This window comes from Emydura macquarii, unplaced genomic scaffold (genome assembly GCF_026122565.2).
Source record: "Emydura macquarii macquarii isolate MOO-44397 ecotype Brisbane River unplaced genomic scaffold, CSIRO-AGI_Emac_v2 contig_3108, whole genome shotgun sequence".
Classification (NCBI taxonomy): Eukaryota; Metazoa; Chordata; order Testudines; family Chelidae; genus Emydura; species Emydura macquarii.
Genome location: NW_027133245.1, coordinates 4,303,055 through 4,320,361, shown reverse-complemented (window position 1 = coordinate 4,320,361; position 17,307 = coordinate 4,303,055). Strand labels below are relative to the sequence as shown.

At 41.8% G+C, this 17,307-nt stretch overlaps 1 protein-coding gene across 6 annotated transcripts in view; it reads left to right on the top strand.

The window, feature by feature from the left end:
- Window positions 1-17,307, top strand: part of CNOT7 (CCR4-NOT transcription complex subunit 7) — a 35,783-nt gene that overhangs the window by 10,724 nt on the left and 7,752 nt on the right. For 5 of the 6 annotated variants that reach the window (XM_067530625.1, XM_067530623.1, XM_067530626.1 and 2 more), the window contains 2 exons: window positions 4,392-4,536; window positions 10,464-10,574. In XM_067530625.1, the coding sequence (XP_067386726.1) occupies window positions 4,392-4,536; window positions 10,464-10,574 (256 nt within the window). The other variant, XM_067530628.1, reaches the window with a different exon arrangement.

The window sequence follows — 17,307 nt, the reverse complement described above, 5'->3', positions numbered from 1 at the left end:
AACTGGTATAAGTAATACAGGCAAAAGAGCTCTTTTGCTGGTATAAACTGCCTCCCCACTGGAAGGGTTGCCAATATCGTTACATTGCCAAAACCTTTTCTAGCGTAGACAAGGCCTTAGAGTCATTTTTAAGGGACGCTACTGACTGCAAAAATTATTTGTCTACATATTTTATACTTACTGTAGTTCCAAGTAACCCCTAAAATAGCAGAATTTTCTCTTTTTGTGTATGCATTTGTCAGTATTTCATGTATAATCAGTTTTACTGTTAGTCAGTACTTTTTGGAACTTTTACACAACTTTATTTCAAAGCTAATTTTAATAAGCTTGAAGAAAAACTATTCAGGAAGCCATCTCTGGATTACAAACAGCTGCTGTGGCATCCTGATATTGCACTAACAAAGCTATTGTGCAGCTGTAGGCTTGTACAGCCACCAATATGCAGATGCCTTCCCATGGCCATCAGCTCACATGTACTGCAGCTTCCACACAGAGAGCCAGTAACATCGCTAAACCAGAAGAGAAACAGCAACTCCAAAACATCTGTAGTGCAGTGTTTCTTCTGATAAATAAGGGGCCTAAATAAAATACAAATCCCTGTTGTAGTCAGTTGGAGCTATGAGTGCTCTGCATCTGACAATTGCAACACAACAGTTCTGTTCAAACCATAGGACAACTTGAAGGCTTCTTTTGAGGATAGTTAGATTTCCAGGGTATTTGCATGGTGGCTCCTTCAAACAGTTGTGTAGGCCGATGTGCAGCTACCCTTAACTCGTAATTTCAGTGCAAGCCTGTTGTATTAGGTAAGGAAAAAAAGTTGTTCTGTTAAATTCTCTCCAGCAAGTTTTGTATAACGAGAGGATTCTTGGGTGCTCAGATGTTCTAAACATTGTAATTCCTGGTGGTCACTATATTTTGCTAAGAAGATCAATTAAACTCTCAAGCAGACAGCTACTGTCTAGTCCAGAAATAGAACCTACCGTTCTTAAAATGGGAGACAGCCTTTCCAGCCTCTTTAGCTTTTGGTATTTCACAGATACCACGTACCACATTATCTACTGGTAGCTTGAGAAAAGCACTTAACTTGAAGTTAATTGGCTATTTACATTCTTTGATAATGCCAAATAAAAGAAAAATATGGGCATTTCTGATCCTCTCAAACTTTTGTTCTCAATCAGTTGCCTACAGTTAGCTATGTTCCTTGAAAATATGTGGCTGTGTGCATAGGTTGCCATATCATTTCAGGGATTGTGGCTAGTTGCAGGCATTGTAATGTTGAATAATTTCAGTAGCTAGGATAAAAATATATAAGGAATGAAAGCCCTCACGCTTCAGGATGTAAACCACTAGTTGCTGGATATTGGGGAATAATCTTCCCTAATGGGCAGGTAATTACATAATTGTTCATTACGGGCTTTCTTGCCCTTTCCTCTACTGTGTCCTGTACTGGCCACAATCCAATATGGATTGCCAAACTAGGCTAGTCATAGGCTTGATCTGGAGTGGCGCTTAGTAACCACTGCAAAGGCATTGTATATGATGGCTTGAAACTTGTACTGTGGCTTGTGAAATGCTGTCTGAGGTGGTTGCCATGGCCACGTTTGGGAATGTGTGTATAAATATTTCAGATTTATTGAATGTCTGAAGGAGATTCACAGGTGGTGAGCTGACCAAAACCAGCCGGGGGGGGGAGGGGGGAGAAGGGGTGTGTGTGTGTGTGTGTGTGTGTGTTTTGTTTTGTTTTTTTTTTTCTCAGAACCAGATGTGTTTGTTTAAATATCCATGTATAGTGAAGAGGTAATCCACACTATTTAGCACTCCACTGTTAAAACTCCTGCTGTTTTTGTTTTCTCTTTTTTTCTGTGAGGGGCTCTGGAACAAACCGCATCACTAAAACCACAGGAAAATTTAAAAGAAGCCACTTGGCTCTTACCACAAACATCATTTATTTTGGGGAAGTTCTATTGCCTGTTATATGAGAGATCAGACTAGGTGATCTATTCATAAAGGTCCCTTCTGGCTGTAGAATCTGTGAACATTGTAAGTTGCAAGCCTGATACTCTAGTCCCACTCAACACAAAATCAGTACTCTTTGTATTACTCTTTTTTTGTACCCAGAAGCTGAAATAGCATGAGAACATCAGATTTTGTTTGTATTTTGGTTCTATAGATGAGTTCCAGGGAAGGGGCTGTGATTAAAAAAAACCCCAAAACAAAACACCATCATGCCTGTGGAAAAAACAAAAGCACAGATAGTGAACTGCATAATAACTGTCCATCTGTATTGGAAGTAGAGTTTTGGTGCAGCCTCAATTGTTACAGGGGATTAGGCTTAACTAGCATTATTTCAGTCAGTTCTTGACTGCTGCCTACAATCGCCACAGAAGCCAGATTTTCCTTAATCTTGAGCATTCTCAAGCTTCAGTTCATGGCATCATTTTCCAGGTTTTTAAGATTTTTTTTTTTTTTTTTGTTAAATACTTTATTTTGCTAATCTGAGCAAAAGAAGCTGCTCTTATGACTTCATGTTTAGCAATCAAGCTGACTACTCTGAGTTTTATGCTGCATAACAATGAAAGTTCTGTAGCACTTTAAAGACTAACAAATTTAATTTGAGCAGGCATAAGCTTTCGTAGGCTTCAGCCCACTTTCTCAGATGCAGTTGGTAGAAATAATACAGCAAATATTGGCAACATATATGGGAGGCAACATATACATATGCAAAGGCATAGACAACAATGGGGTAGATGAATGAAAGCCGGGTACTTGAGGCCTAATGACAACCATTGAGTAGGAGGTGAGAATGGGTGATCAGAGTAAATTACTTCTTGTAATGAGATAGCCATTCCAATTTTATGCTGTTGGTCTCAGTTGAAACTCATGCCTTTACCAGCCAGGGAGCAAAAGAGTCAATCTTCTGCTGTAAATCTTGGCATGCTGCCTCAAAGGGACAACTGCAGAAGTGGGAACCTCAAATGCTGTGTCTGACTCCTTCAAACAACTAGAAATCTATGGTAGAATATGGAAAACCCCTTTGGGAGAACAATAGTCAGCTGCACCTTTGCTGGTCTTTGATTAGTGGATTTAAGAAATGATCTGTTCTTCCCTGGTGTTGCTGTTTAGGATTTTTTAGTCTTTTTCTCCCTTTAGGAAGTATAACAACAAGATCATAAAGATAGTCAATAATATACAAATAGGGTGGTACAAAATCCTATAGAAGAGCATAACTTCACTTGCACCAAGGGAAATATAGCATTCAAGATGGAAATGAATAAGGCAAATTAAGGCCCCAGTCCTGCATCTGAAATCTGGGCTCCACACGGGTATAGGCATCCAGTGTGCAGGAACACAATGCAGGATTAGAGCCTTTTTCAGAAATATCAGCTGAACAAACAGTCCTGCTTCAGCCAGTTTGCGTCTTGTTTGCTTTTTGTGTCGGGGGTTTTCGGTTAGTACTCAAAAGCCCCAGTCAAGATTAGGTCCCTGTTGTACTTTACTAACATACAAGAGTCTCTGCCCTGAAGAGCTTACAATCTAGCTCTCTCCTCAGGCAATAACAGTAGACATTACCCTAGAACCCAGTCAATCATGTATTATTTTTATTTATATAAATGTAGTTAAGGAAATTTCACTCTCAACACTCTATAGGTGTAAAACCTAGTACTGTCAACACGTTGAATTTACAACTAATGAATAAATGAACTATCTAGATGCTGTATCAAGGGTTTCCAATGACAAGATGTAGAGGCAGAAACTATAAATAACTCCTTTTGTTGCAGAACCCAGAGGAAGGAGGACTATGTGAATCTTTAACATGAGAGGGTGAAGTTTTTCAGAGTGCAAATACTCTATGTAAGATTCTACATACTGTGCAGGTTCTGACAGCAGTAGAAATCATTTGCTTTCATCTTCTACTGTCTTGTCACCAGAAACTTTCTGTGCATGTGAAAGGAGCAGGCTTGGTATCTGACCATTATCCATCCTGAGAATAGGTCCAGTGGTGGCAAAGCAGTGTCTCCTTCACAATGCTGCCCTGACAGTGAACTTCCCTCCAAGTCTGGAGGGAATCTGCAGGAAAGTCTTCATGTTCATTCCATCATTTGGCCTCCTTGCTGAGATTGCCAACAAGGATTCTAGTTTTGATACTTTTTTATGATGTGGAAACTTGTCCTCTAGAAATTGCACTGAGACACCTGTGGTTTTCTCTTGTTAATATTTGAAGTGTCACATGATCTCCAAAACTTTTTTTATTAAATTTATATATAAAACGCTTCCCTAGCTTTTTTGTTTTTAATTTAAATTTAACTAATTGGACACTTGACAGTGGAGAGGAGGAGGATTTTTTTTTGATTATCTGCCTAACTTTGTCATTATGTGTCATTAATTTGCAGTGGTTATGACTTTGGCTATCTGATCAAGATCCTGACTAACTCTAATTTACCTGAAGAGGAGCTGGACTTCTTTGAGATACTCCGGTTGTTTTTCCCTGTCATTTATGATGTCAAGTATCTAATGAAGAGCTGCAAAAATCTCAAGGTAAATAGTTTGATATATGGTTCAGAACAGAATTTTCTAAGTTGGCATATTCATATAAGCGATAGAAGGAGCATGCATGTTTGTTCTTGTGGTTCTAGCCATTTAAAAATAACAACCCAATCCCATCTATTGGCAGTGTCATAGATCTGTGCTGCCAAATGATAGACCCATGTTCAGAAGTTACATCCTGCTGCTAATGTCTCAGGCTGTTAGAACTGATGGGTTTGGCCTCTGTGAGCAGGGTATTGATGACACACTCTTGCATCATTCCTCACTGCTCAATCTACTGAGGGGCTGCAGTTGTGGTAAGGTATAGTGAAAGGTGACTTTAGTGCGAAGGGACGGAATGGCTAGAACTGCAGGTGGCCCGTTAGGCAAATGTGAGCAATGACGTATGTTCAGAGCCAACTCAGACTTCTAGGAAAATGGGGTTAGAAACTAACCTATCAACTCAAGCCAGTTGGGCTACTAATTGGCTTGTTCTATTAGGCATAAAATTTGGAGAAGATTTGATTGGACTGGCGAATGAATTTGAACTGGAAACGAATGTATGAAGGGAAGATATGCTACTGGGATTGTTACAGCCACGCTTGCCAAAGAGGCCCATGTATCTGGACTGGTTTTGAAATGAGAGGGGCACAACTCATATGAGGCAATAGGTGGCTCACCATTCTGATGGAAGGCGACACAGAACCCTCAGGTTTTTCTAAATGAGAGCGCACAGAAACTGGACACTGATGGAGTGCAGTGCAGCCGCACCCTGAGTACAGGGATAGTATGCCACTTTTTATATCCGAATGCTGAGTCGGTGATTTAGACAATGCTGAAGAGCTTGAACTTTCTTGAGGCTATCTAGAGACATGTAACTGTTAATGAGGATCTTACTGGTGACTATGAAGTAAAGAACATAATTTCCACCGTCTCCTATGCTAATCAGTCTGCACTGAAAGTGGCGGGGAGTGAGTGGGAAACTCCTTTCCTGCTCTTAGGAAAAGCAGACTAGTCCAGAGTCTGGTCAGGAATTTTGCATCCCAGCAGCAACCCTCACCAGTTTAGCAAAGCATGTATGTTGGAGAACATCTAATTGAAATTGGCTTTCCATTGGGGCCAAGAGAAATAATGAAGTAGTTGGAAAACTGCAAAAGTCAACAAAATAGTGTGCACTCATGGACTGAAACACAACCTTTGTTGCATTAATACAGTTGTTTTGTCCCAAACACTGTGTATAATCCAGTCTTATGGACTGTGGGGGAGGGGAATTAAAAATGTAACAGCTCCTGTCGTTAGAGCTTTGTGTTGAAATTTGAAGAAAAAATACATTACTGAATTTGCATAAGAGATAAATGCAGTCAATGCTGCATGCAGTATGGACCTCTGTAAAACAATGCATGATGCAAAATTGTCTTTTGAAGATGATAGAGCTCACAGATATCCTTTGCCTCACCCATAAGAATGGAGAATGCTTTTCAGAGTTCTATATGTGGGTCAGCTCCAGTGACCAAAATCATGGTAGTGGCAACTAAACTGCAGACTGGCTATGATAGGAGGGGGAGAGATGGGGATTACCCCATCCTTCCGAAAACCATTGGTGAAAGTCTCAGTATTGTCCACAGCAATGAAATGCAGTCAACTGTGTGCGGACTTGTCTCAAACTGAAAACAGCTGGTGTGAGTCTTCAGAAGCTAGATCATTAATTACTTGCATGCACTGTTGCCTAAATGAATTTCTGTGCTTTTTTTTTTTTGTTTAAATCTCTATTAAATTGCAGTGAATTGAATTTCTGTACTGACGCCATTTATTGCCTGGTGCAAGCTACTCTTGTTGGTCACTTTGTTTTATCAGAGATACTTGATTTTCCTTAGACACATTTTGGTGCTAATGGTCAGCCCTGGGAAATAGAAACCCTCTCTATAGAATTGTGTGGATGGGGGTTGCAGCCATTCTGTAGAATTGTCTCCTGACTCCAGCAGAAATCCTATAGAGAGAGTATAGGGACTTGCTGTTGCTCATGTACAACACTACTCCTACTCTCCATCTTCAGTTTCCTCCATGTGGATGGGGGTCATGGTGTAGCTGTAGCCTGGTGACCAATAGCAATACAGATTCTTCCGTAAAGAGGAAGAATGGTTCAGTGCTTGGGACACTAGCTTGGGATTTGGGAGACCCAGATTCAGTTCCCTACACTGCCACAAACTGCCTGTGTGACCGCAAGCAAGATACTTAGTCCCTTTGTGCAGCAGTTTCCCAGCTTTGGAATGGGAATAGTAATATCTCCCTACCTGATGAGATGTTGAGGATAAATACAGTAATGGTTGTGAGAGGTTCAGATACTGCAGTAATGGAGGGCCGATAAGTATTGTAGCTAGACAAGTAGATCCTGACTGAATTTAGTGGTAGGGGTGGGGCTTACAGAGTAGCCAACACGCTGTATCAATGTCCTGAGATTTGTTGAGTGGGCTTGGATTCCCCACTGATCTAGGACCATCTTCTGTGGTCTTGTGGTTACAGAACCAAGCTGCTAACCTGTCTGTCTAAAGGGTGTGATGCATCTGAAATATTTTTTCTTTTTGTGGATATTTATGTATAAGGGGAGGGAGGACATGACTTGACCTGCCGTTTAAAAAGCATTTTTGGTTCTCTGAAGGTTATATAAAAACCATCAGCACTGCCTTAATCTAGAGTGTTTTTTTTTTAAAAAAAAAGTTACGTAGAGAAGGGAGGTTCTGTATTCTATTATTAGTCTAAAAGAGACATCCAGTTTTTCCCTTGTCTTTCCAACAGTTGTAAACTATTTTGTGTGACAAACTTTTAGGCACCCTTTTTGGAAAATCTTGGCCACTATTCACAACTGAAGAAGATTGTTTTCACCCTGTCCTGAATTTTTTTCTAGATCGGTTGTGTTACATGCCAGACCCTGTAGTCTGTGTAATATCTCCACATTTTCCTTTGTAATGGGGATAGATTTAGCACATAGGACATTCAAGAATTGATAAGAGCGGTCTCACAGATAATAGCAATGAGAGGAGGAGTGATCTTCAGCTTCTGTCTAGTCAGGAGGGCATGTGGCTTAAAAGGGATGAGTGTGGATTTTAAGAGGGCCCAGTTTTTAATTAGGCATATTTCTAATAGCAATCCATGTTAATGCTATGCGGAAAGCTGCAAATACCTATTCAGCATCTCAGGTGTGGCCCTTCTTCCCACCTACCTTTGTCCACATAGTGCTTATTTAAAAGGGGAAGTTAGGTAATAGTATGAGTTGAACTGTATGCAAAATTTACAAACCAACAAAAATGGCAAAAATCAACCTAACGTTGTCATACTATAAATATATTTACATTACTCCAAGCATTTTCTTCTGTCACATTAACACCTTAGGTAACTAAAATGGAAATTAATTTTAAAAATGTAGATTTTGCTATCTTATACTGTCTGCTCATTTTTCAGATGTTGGACAAGTTAAAATAAACTAGTTAGTTTCAATGTCAGGTTCTCATGCCCTAGCCCAGTTCTGTAGTGTTTGGTTTGTAGATGCCACTGGGAAAAATGGTTTATTTAAAAATTTCAAATGGAAATTTTATTAAAAGTTCTCATGGAAACATCTATGTTGGCCTTAAGAGTCACAGTTCTTTATAACAAACTGCATTTTTTGGGCCAAATTTGACCTGGTTAAAGTTTTAAAATTTTAATTTGCGCTGTTTCATCTCAGTTTCTTCTCCCTCTGTTCTCCACCTCCATCCCCCAAAATGGTATGTCGTCAATGGAATTCAGATACAATAGATTCCATTTTTAATATTAAAAAGAACGTGCTTTGTGCTAGCTTCATCCCTGCCTTTGATTAGTTCTGTGTGTTGGTTTTTTTTTTTTTGGTTTCCTTTTTTTCCAGATGTAAAAAACGCAGTGCTGGCTAAAAGCATTTTGACGCTTTACCTAGTTTCAGAGTAGTGATCCAAAGCAGTCTGCCTGGCACACTGCTTCGCTATGCAGTATAATGTTTCGAAAATTATTGTGACAGTAACTGTCTTTCTCCCAGTTGTACAAACCTTTAAAGACTGGTACCTATGCAACATAGCATTACACATACCATAACTATATTGTCCCATAGGGATCAGTTTAGGGAAGATTAGACTAATCTGTCTAAAGCAGAATTGATCTGTGAAGAGGCTGCTTCTGCTTGTAGCAACCACTATTGCTTTCTTGACACTAAAATGAATGGGCAAAATTTATCAATACTGTTTTGGGGATAGTTGTAGCAGAGGTTGCTAATCCCTTGGAAAATTAGAGTAGGGATAGTCTGATTTGTTCAGTTTTATTTTTTTCAAATTTTGTCCATGAAAGTGTCTTTTAGACATTTTCATTTTGTGGACCATTTCTCAAGATAGGACTTATCATTGACAGCTCTCCTCCCAGTCTCTCACCTGCTGCACAATAAATAGGGTTATGAAGTTAATGAAAAAGTAGTGCTAAGGCAGGGTAAAGCAGTAAAGATGAAAATAAAATTGCTTGGTTTCAAATGTTATAGTTGCTAGGTTAGTTACCCTTCCCTGTTGTAAATTTGTGCTGTTTGTTTTCTCTCCCTGGATGTAGGACTTACATTTATTAGTTCCAAACCTTTCCTCATTGCCTGCAACCCCTAATTAATCTGATTTCTCCCAGTTCTTTGCTTTGATTCTCTGGGTATGCGCGATCTTGTCTATTTTGATATCCTATGCAAATTCGATGCAGTTGAATTTACACCAAAAATATACCCAGTAAAAGGACATGAAGGAGTTGTGAGGGAGGAAAGGGGTGTGCTTAATTGGGTAAAAAAGCTTCTGGAAGCCACAAATTCTCCACTCTACAATTAACAGGAAGAAAAATTGCTTGAAGACTGAAGGATACTTTACTGTTGTGAGATAAGAAGCCATTTAGTCCACCAATGATCCGTGCCCTACAATTAGAGACTGTAGAGAGCTACCTGTCCTTTTTGTACATGGGCTGTCCTATTGCTTTTTGTATCAACGCACTTTCAACAGAGATGTGTATTTTTTAAAGAAAACATTTTGTCAGTTAGCACAGTGCCTGTTAAAAGAAAGCTAATTGTGTGCATATGGTAGCTAATACCTTCTTGAATCTGGCTACAGGGCAGTTACATTACTTTTAACACAGATGTTTCATTTACTTTTTTGTGGCAGTTAATGAAACCAGTTAACACATGTTGTTAAAGATGAGTTGAATGTTAGCATTTTCATTTTGTTCTTTTTTCCCTCTTGAATTTTACAACTTCACCTGGGTTCAGGGTTCTCCCCTAAGTCCTCATAGACCATTTTCCTGGACTCCTTCCACTGCTTTAGATGCTTTGAAGTTTTCTGGGGGAAGCGCAGAACCCTGAGCTTAGGTGTGGGCAGGTAAGTGAAGAAAAACTGTATTTTAAGTGAAAGCTAATTCCTTTCAGGACACATTGGAGTGCACATGTTTGTAATGATTTGGATCTTAAATTGCTTTACTTTTGAAGTACCATTGTTCGCCTTTAAATTCTAACCCTAACAGAAATGTAGGGTGTTAAAGAAACATCTTGATTTCTGAAACTGCCATTCAGCAGCAGCATCAATCCTTCCAGCTTGGTCAATGTAATACTTGAAGGAATTGCCTTATTCAGTTGTAATTCCTTTGGCTTTGACTGGTTGGGGTGCCTAGACATGTTAGTTCTAAGATAGTTCGAAGATAGTCATTTAATATTTAAGCTTAAAGCCTGAATGAAAAGCTTGGCTTTTCCTAGTGTATGCTGATTGTGTATCTCTATTGTGACAGCTATAGTGCTAAGCTTAAATATATATATAAATGGTGGTTGAATAAAGCTTGTTATGCAGAATTCTAGTGCTACTCTTAAATGACCTGACTTTGTAATTATTATCCCTGCTTTGACTGTGTAATGCTCCTTCCTTTTTCAGGGTGGATTGCAAGAAGTCGCAGAGCAGTTAGAGCTGGAAAGGATAGGACCACAGCATCAGGCAGGATCTGATTCTTTACTCACGGGAATGGCCTTTTTCAAAATGAGAGAAGTAGGTGTCCATATCTGTTGTAGTTTATTTGGGTGACACTAATCTGCCTTAGTAGTCAATACTGGGCTATTCACACTTATGATATGTGCTAAAACCATTGACCCACCAGAGCCAGTGGCTGTACAAATTTTCAGAAGAAGTAAGAGGAATGCATGAGGGCATCAATTCCATGACAAAGGGCAGAGTCCATAATGGGCATTCCCACACATTAAGTACAATCTACCACCAACTCCTTTCCTTTCCTTTGTTTGGTTTGTGTGTGCATTTAGTGAGCGGATGTCTCTACACACTTCCCTCTTTCCTCTTCTGGCTGGTGCTGTTCCTTCCTGTGGTTTGTGGGCCTTCATAGTCCACGTAGCTACGGCAGGGAGCCCCAGCTACCTGATCCTATCACCCACTCCCTGGGTCTTCTGAGTAATTGAAACAGGTGACTCAGGCCACTCTGCTGGTGCTTCTGTTCACTACCACCACTACCTCCTCCAGCTCACATGACATCATACATTCTTATTTGCATAGTGTCCCTATGGGTGCTTCACATCAGGATGAGCAGTCACCTATGCACCTCTGATCAGAGCTTTTCATCAGCATTGTCTTCAAATCAAAGCCTGCGCCCTAGATATCCTTATGCTCTGATATGAGGGTATATGTGGGGGGAATAAACCTGCCACCTTTTTCAGTTCCTTCTCAACCGCCTGTGCCTTGAGACAGAGCATTGTGTTGTTAGCTAGCCACACAGTTTGCTATCTCTCCTGCTTGATCTTTCTCTTTTTGGTATTTGTCTATTTTTTTCTGTTTAAAAGTTTGTGCTTCTCCTTATCCCCACTCCTCCCTCCTTTTTGTTTTCCTAATCTGGGCCTTATTTTTTCCCTACTTTCAACCCGCAGCCTTGAGTATGGGTTATGCCCAAGACCCTGGGCTTTAAACCCACCAGATGTGGCATAGATCTTTTCCCCTCTGCAACATGCATTCAGGTTGCCTCCCCTTCCTGGGAGAGATGTATGACCCCTCCAAACGAAAAATGTGCTCTGGATTAAAAGCAGCTCTAAGAAATTGATGGAGTACAAACTAAAACTCCTGTTGATGGAACACTCACTGAGACGTACAGAATACGAGACACACCCCTGTACGTTGGATCTGGTTGCTCAGAGGCCCAAGGGACCATCTGTGCTGCAGCAGTAAGCAACAATCCTGGGGCCCCCTGAGAACTATTTAGACCCTCAAAGAAGAAAAGACACCATTCTCCAGAAGGGGATAATTAAGGGGAAAGTCACTCACTTGGGCTTAGGAGACCTTATGTCCTGTTATGGGTACCGCTGAAGCTCATCCCCTCCAGTACTGAGACCACAGGCCTGGCTAAGAAGACCATGCCACGTACTGAGAAGCTTTCAGGTAAATAACCTATAGTGATACTGGCATTGGCACTGGGCTCAGTGTCTTTGAAACACAAGGACTTCAGAGCCAAGCTGAAATTGTCATTGGTATCCTCTTCTGTAGCCAGTTGATAAGGTTGCACTGATTGCACTTTGATATTGTCTCCAGTTGCTCCAGACATACTGACTCCTTAGGGCCCTATCCAGAGTCCTCGGTATTGTCCAGGCTTCTGTTTCATGAGGAGTTTCAGATCCTGGAAGAGCCAGTGAGATACAAAGACACTCTCTCATCCAGTACCAGCTCACCTCCCGGAGCCTATTTACCCTCTGATCCTACCAGCTTCAGTACTGACACGGTCACCAGCCCCTTACAAACTCATTGAGGATACCAAGAGACTCTGCTAGCCAATACAGATGCATCTTCCAGTACAGTCTCAACAGCCAACCAAGCATCAACCTCTGGTAGAAATGTGGTTACAGGACCCTCTCCGGCCCTGGTACCGACTCAACCACCGGTATCAGCACCACTTGCTGCTCTTCCAAGGGATGACACCTTATTTGATTCTGAGGTGTCTATACAATTTTCCTACACCTTTGCATTCTAGCTGTCATCCTTTTTTGAGGTACAGCCTGAGGAGGAAACTTCCAGCAGACAATGCACCTGCCAGCCCTGGCAAGGACAACCTTGGGGCTCTACCCCCTTCACTTATGCCCCATTACAGTGGGCTTATTGGAAACTGTGCACCCCTTATAGTGATCAGTCCTTCAGGGTCCCATCTTATAAAAGGGCATACCAGGAGCAACAACCTCCTCCCTTGGAGGATCTTACAAAGGAACAAGAGCCGGGTAAGGAAGAAGAAACACCACCTTCCCACAAATCTTTCTCCTCACTAGATGAGGTGGTCATCCCTCCCCCAAGCACCTCCCGCTGATGAATTCAAGGTTTTTCAAGACTTTGTGAAACGAATATCCGAGACCTTTCAAATTAAGATACAGGAACCCTAGTGTTCTCTGTTGGACATCTTTCATACATCTCCTTGGGGAAAAATCGCCTTGCCCCTCAGTGATGCTCTGCTGATCCACCCTGCATGTTGTAGCAAACTCCAGCTACTATATTGCCATCATGTAAACAGGCTGACAAAAAAGTACTATATTCACCCATAGGGCCCCCCTCCGCCCCCCCCCAATCTTACATCCAACTCTCTGTCAAGGCCGTCAGTGAATGAAACAGGCAACATCGGTCCCTCTTAACACTGTCTGACAATGAGCTGAACTGGTTGGACCTTCTGGGCTGCAAGAGCTACTTCTTGGCCTCTTTTTGCAGTTCAGAGTAGCCAGTTACCAAGCCCTGATAGCAAAATATATGATTTTACAAACTGTTCAAAGTTTTTTTAATCTTTTATTAAACACGTGCCAGAGAGGGAACAACTTCAAGCTCTCATAACAGAAGTCCAGACAGTTGCCAAGGTGTCTCTCCAGGCTTCTCTCAATGCCGCCAATACAGCTGCATGTTCCATGCCTGCAGCACTAGTCATGTGCCAAGCTTCTTGGCGGCAGCCCTTCAGCTTTTTTTGGGAGGTACAATATACGGTCAAGGACCTTCCCTTTGAGGGGCCCAATTTCAGTGATGCCACAGACATGCCTCTTCATTCTGTTAAGGACTCCTGGGTGGCACTATGATCTCTGTGCATCTATACCCTGCAGCATAGAGAAAATACAGTAATTGCAGATGGCTCAATTGTTTTGCCCAGTCCATTACTAGTCCATGAGACTGGCTGAACTCCCTAGGAAAAAGCCCAGGTTCACTAAGAAAGGACCATCTTCTACAGTGACCTCCCAGTTGACAGACTCCTCAAAATGACTGTTTTGAACCATTGGTTGAGGGCCATGAACTGTCTACCTCTTCAGATCCTACACCGCATCTATTTCCCCCTCTACTCTTATGGAGATCGTCTTTCCAATTTCCTTCCTTCCAGGGAGCTCATCATCTCAGATAGATGGATCATGGAGGTGATTTATATAGGTTATTCCATCTAGTTCAGTTCCTTCCCACCGTCCTGTATACCAGTCACCTTTTCAGGGGCTGGTCTATTGAGGCAGGGGGTACAATCCCTCTTAACACTGGGGGCAATCAAATCTGTTCCATTGGACTTACTTGGAAAAGGATTCTACTTCTGGTATTACTTGGTCTCAAATTAAAACTGGTGGAAACCAGTTCTGGACCACAGGACTTTTGAACACGTTCGTCTGCTATCAGTGATTCAGAATGGTAACCCTAGATGATTCCCTCTCTGGATCTGGGAAGTTGGTTTGGCTCCCTTGACCTTCAGGTTGTTTTATTTCATATCACTGTACCCCTCACAGATGTTTCTTACATTTTGTGGTGGGCAGGGACCACTATTAGTGTCACATTCTGCCCTTCGGCCTCTCCAATGTCCCAAGCATCTTTACCAAAATCTTCTCTGCTGTTGTAACCCATCTTTGTCAGATGGGAATAATTGTGTTTCCCTACTTGGACGATTGGCTCCTGAAAGGTCGCTCATTTCTTGAGGTACAGACAGCAACCAGCAAGGCCCTAACTGTGTTTCATTTACTGGGCCTTCACCTCTATGTGGAATAATCTACCATCACACCCACTCAGTGTTTAGACTTCAAGGGCCATTATGGATTTCTCCACTGCCAGAGCGTACTTGCCTAAGTACAAATTTGCCATGTTGTCCAGTCTTATTACAACAATACAGCAGAGCCCTCAAATCACTTCAAGGACCTGCCTGTAACTCCTGGGTCATATGGCAGCCTGTTTGTTTGTGACACCCTTCTAAGACTACACTTTTGGTGTCTTCAAGTCTGACTGAGAACCATCTCCAACTAGCTCGGTCTATTCAAGAGGATGTCTATACCTCACAGGGTTCTTGATTCGCTAAATTGATGGAAGCATCCACAAAAGGTATGCATGGGAGTTCTGTTCTTGCAGCTCCTTCCACGAGGATTATTACTACAGACGCTTTCCTGATAGGCTGGGGCACACACTTCCAGAACTTCACAGTGCAGAACAAACTGACCCCTCAGGAGGCAGTCCTCCATATCAACACATTAGAGCTCAGAGCATTTTGTTCTGCTTGCCAGCAATTCCTACCCCATATCCTGGGCAACCCGATCAGAATAATGCTGGACAACTGAGCAGCAATGTGTTGTATCAATTGACAAGGAGGAGCAAGACCTTAGTCCTTCTACTATGGAAATGGTACGTATCACACTGCATAGACATCTTAGCAGTTATGTAACACAGTGGCAGATTCCCTCAGCAGGCATATCCACATTGTTCAGCTCCCACTCATGATCAATGAGGCATTTGAAAAGATATCTTACCTGGGGTCATCTGGAGATATCCATCTTTGCAATACCATCCAATGTGAAATGCAGACAGTTTTGCATTCAAGGGAAGGAAAGTCCATAACTCGAGGGGAGATACCCTTGACTTCACGTATTGCCTTACACTTATCTCCCTCTGATGTTATTGCTCAAGGTCCTAAACAGGTTTAAACAAGAGAAATGAGGAGCCATCCTCCTAGCACTGTCATGGCTGACAGGTGGGGTTACCAGAGCTGGTTCACATGTCTCTGCAACTACCTCTCTGCTTTCCTCTGACTGTGAATCTCCTCATCCATGAATCGAGATCCATCACCTAATCCAACCTTTCAGCACTTGACCTCAGAGTGACTACTAAATGACTCTTTGGTCTAGAACAAGACTGCTCCCCAGAGATACAAAGAGTGCTACTTAATGGTAGAAATTCCCAAACAAGGAAAATTTACCTGCAGAAGTGGTGCAGCCACAGATCTGTACATCCTCTTAAGTCCTATCTGACACGATTACTTGCTGAATGTAAATACCCCAGGCTTATCACTGAGCTCCATGAAGGTTTACCTAGCTGCCATTACAGCTTTTCACCCCCCATCGGGGGGTTTTCATTCTTCACTCATCCATCCACTATAAGGTTTATCAAAGAACTGTTCTACCTCTTCTCTCTTGTTAAGGAGCTATTCTACCATGGGATCTCAATTCAGTCCTTAATGCTCTGAGGGGAACCCCATTTAAACCTATGTCGATCTGTTCCCTCCTTCATTTGTCCCCCAGGATCTTGTTCCTCATAGCCAGCACCTCACCTGAGAGGGTGGGGGAGTTTGGAACATTGATGATTGACCCCACCATACATGGTGTTCTATTGCGATAAGGTGGCACTACATCCACACCCTCGCTTCCTACCTAAATATTTTTCCCTAATGCCAGATTCATCAGGAAATTAACTTCCCAATGTCTTATCCCAAGCCTCGCTCTTCAGGAAAAGAAACTAGCCTCTGTACATTGGATGTAAAAAGAGCTCTTGCCTTTTACTTTGACAGGACTAAGCCTATAGAGTTTCCCATAGGCTTTTCATCTTAATTGCAGAATGAATTAAAGGACATCAGATATCCACCCAAAACCTGTCCAAAAAGGTTGTGGGATGCATCTTAACTTGTCATGAAGCCTTGGGGCTTCGTTCCCCTCTGAGCATGATTGCTTAATCCACCAGGGCTCAATCTACCTCTGTGGCTCTACTGAAAAACATACCTAACTCATACATCTGTAGGGCAGCCACCTGATCTTTGGTGCATGTGTTTTCCCAACATTACACCCTTGTGCTGCTCCCAGAACTGATTCTGCTTTCTGTGATGCTTTTCTACATTCCATATTGAATCCGCCTCCTTGGCACTCTCCTCTGTATGCCATATGTAATTGTGGCTCTTTCTACAGTAGACACTGTTATCTGAATTAATGGATTGCCAATTACAAATGAGTTTGTGTTTAGAGTTAAAAGCTGGTGTAGATTCTCCCTGTACATGTTCCTTGCTCCAAATGTTCATTCTTTACCTGAAGTTGATCCCTAAGATAAGGCATAAATATTTCTAGCCTCGTGGAAAGGTGTGAGGAGTGTCCACATTAGCCTTTGCAGATGTGTGGCATACTTCAACTTACTGGCAATCCATTAACTTGATGTAACAATTTACTGAAGATGAACCCTGTAAGTCTTGCACATCCCTAAGACTGCTCTGCGTATGGAGGGAGAAATTGGTTTCTGCTAATGTAATGCATTGATTTTTTTCACACAAGGGCTGGTGTTAAAACATTGGCACAAGACACTTCTATTGTACCACTGATTCTGTATTCTGGCATCATGCCAGTAATGTATGGTTCTCATTTAATATGCAAAAAATGTTCAGACAGTGGCAACTTGGATGAAGTTGGAGCACTGCATGCTGGGATGTGTAGCTTTTGCAGTCTGTGTTGCCATATGAAGGCAGCTGCATGCCTCTGGCAAATCC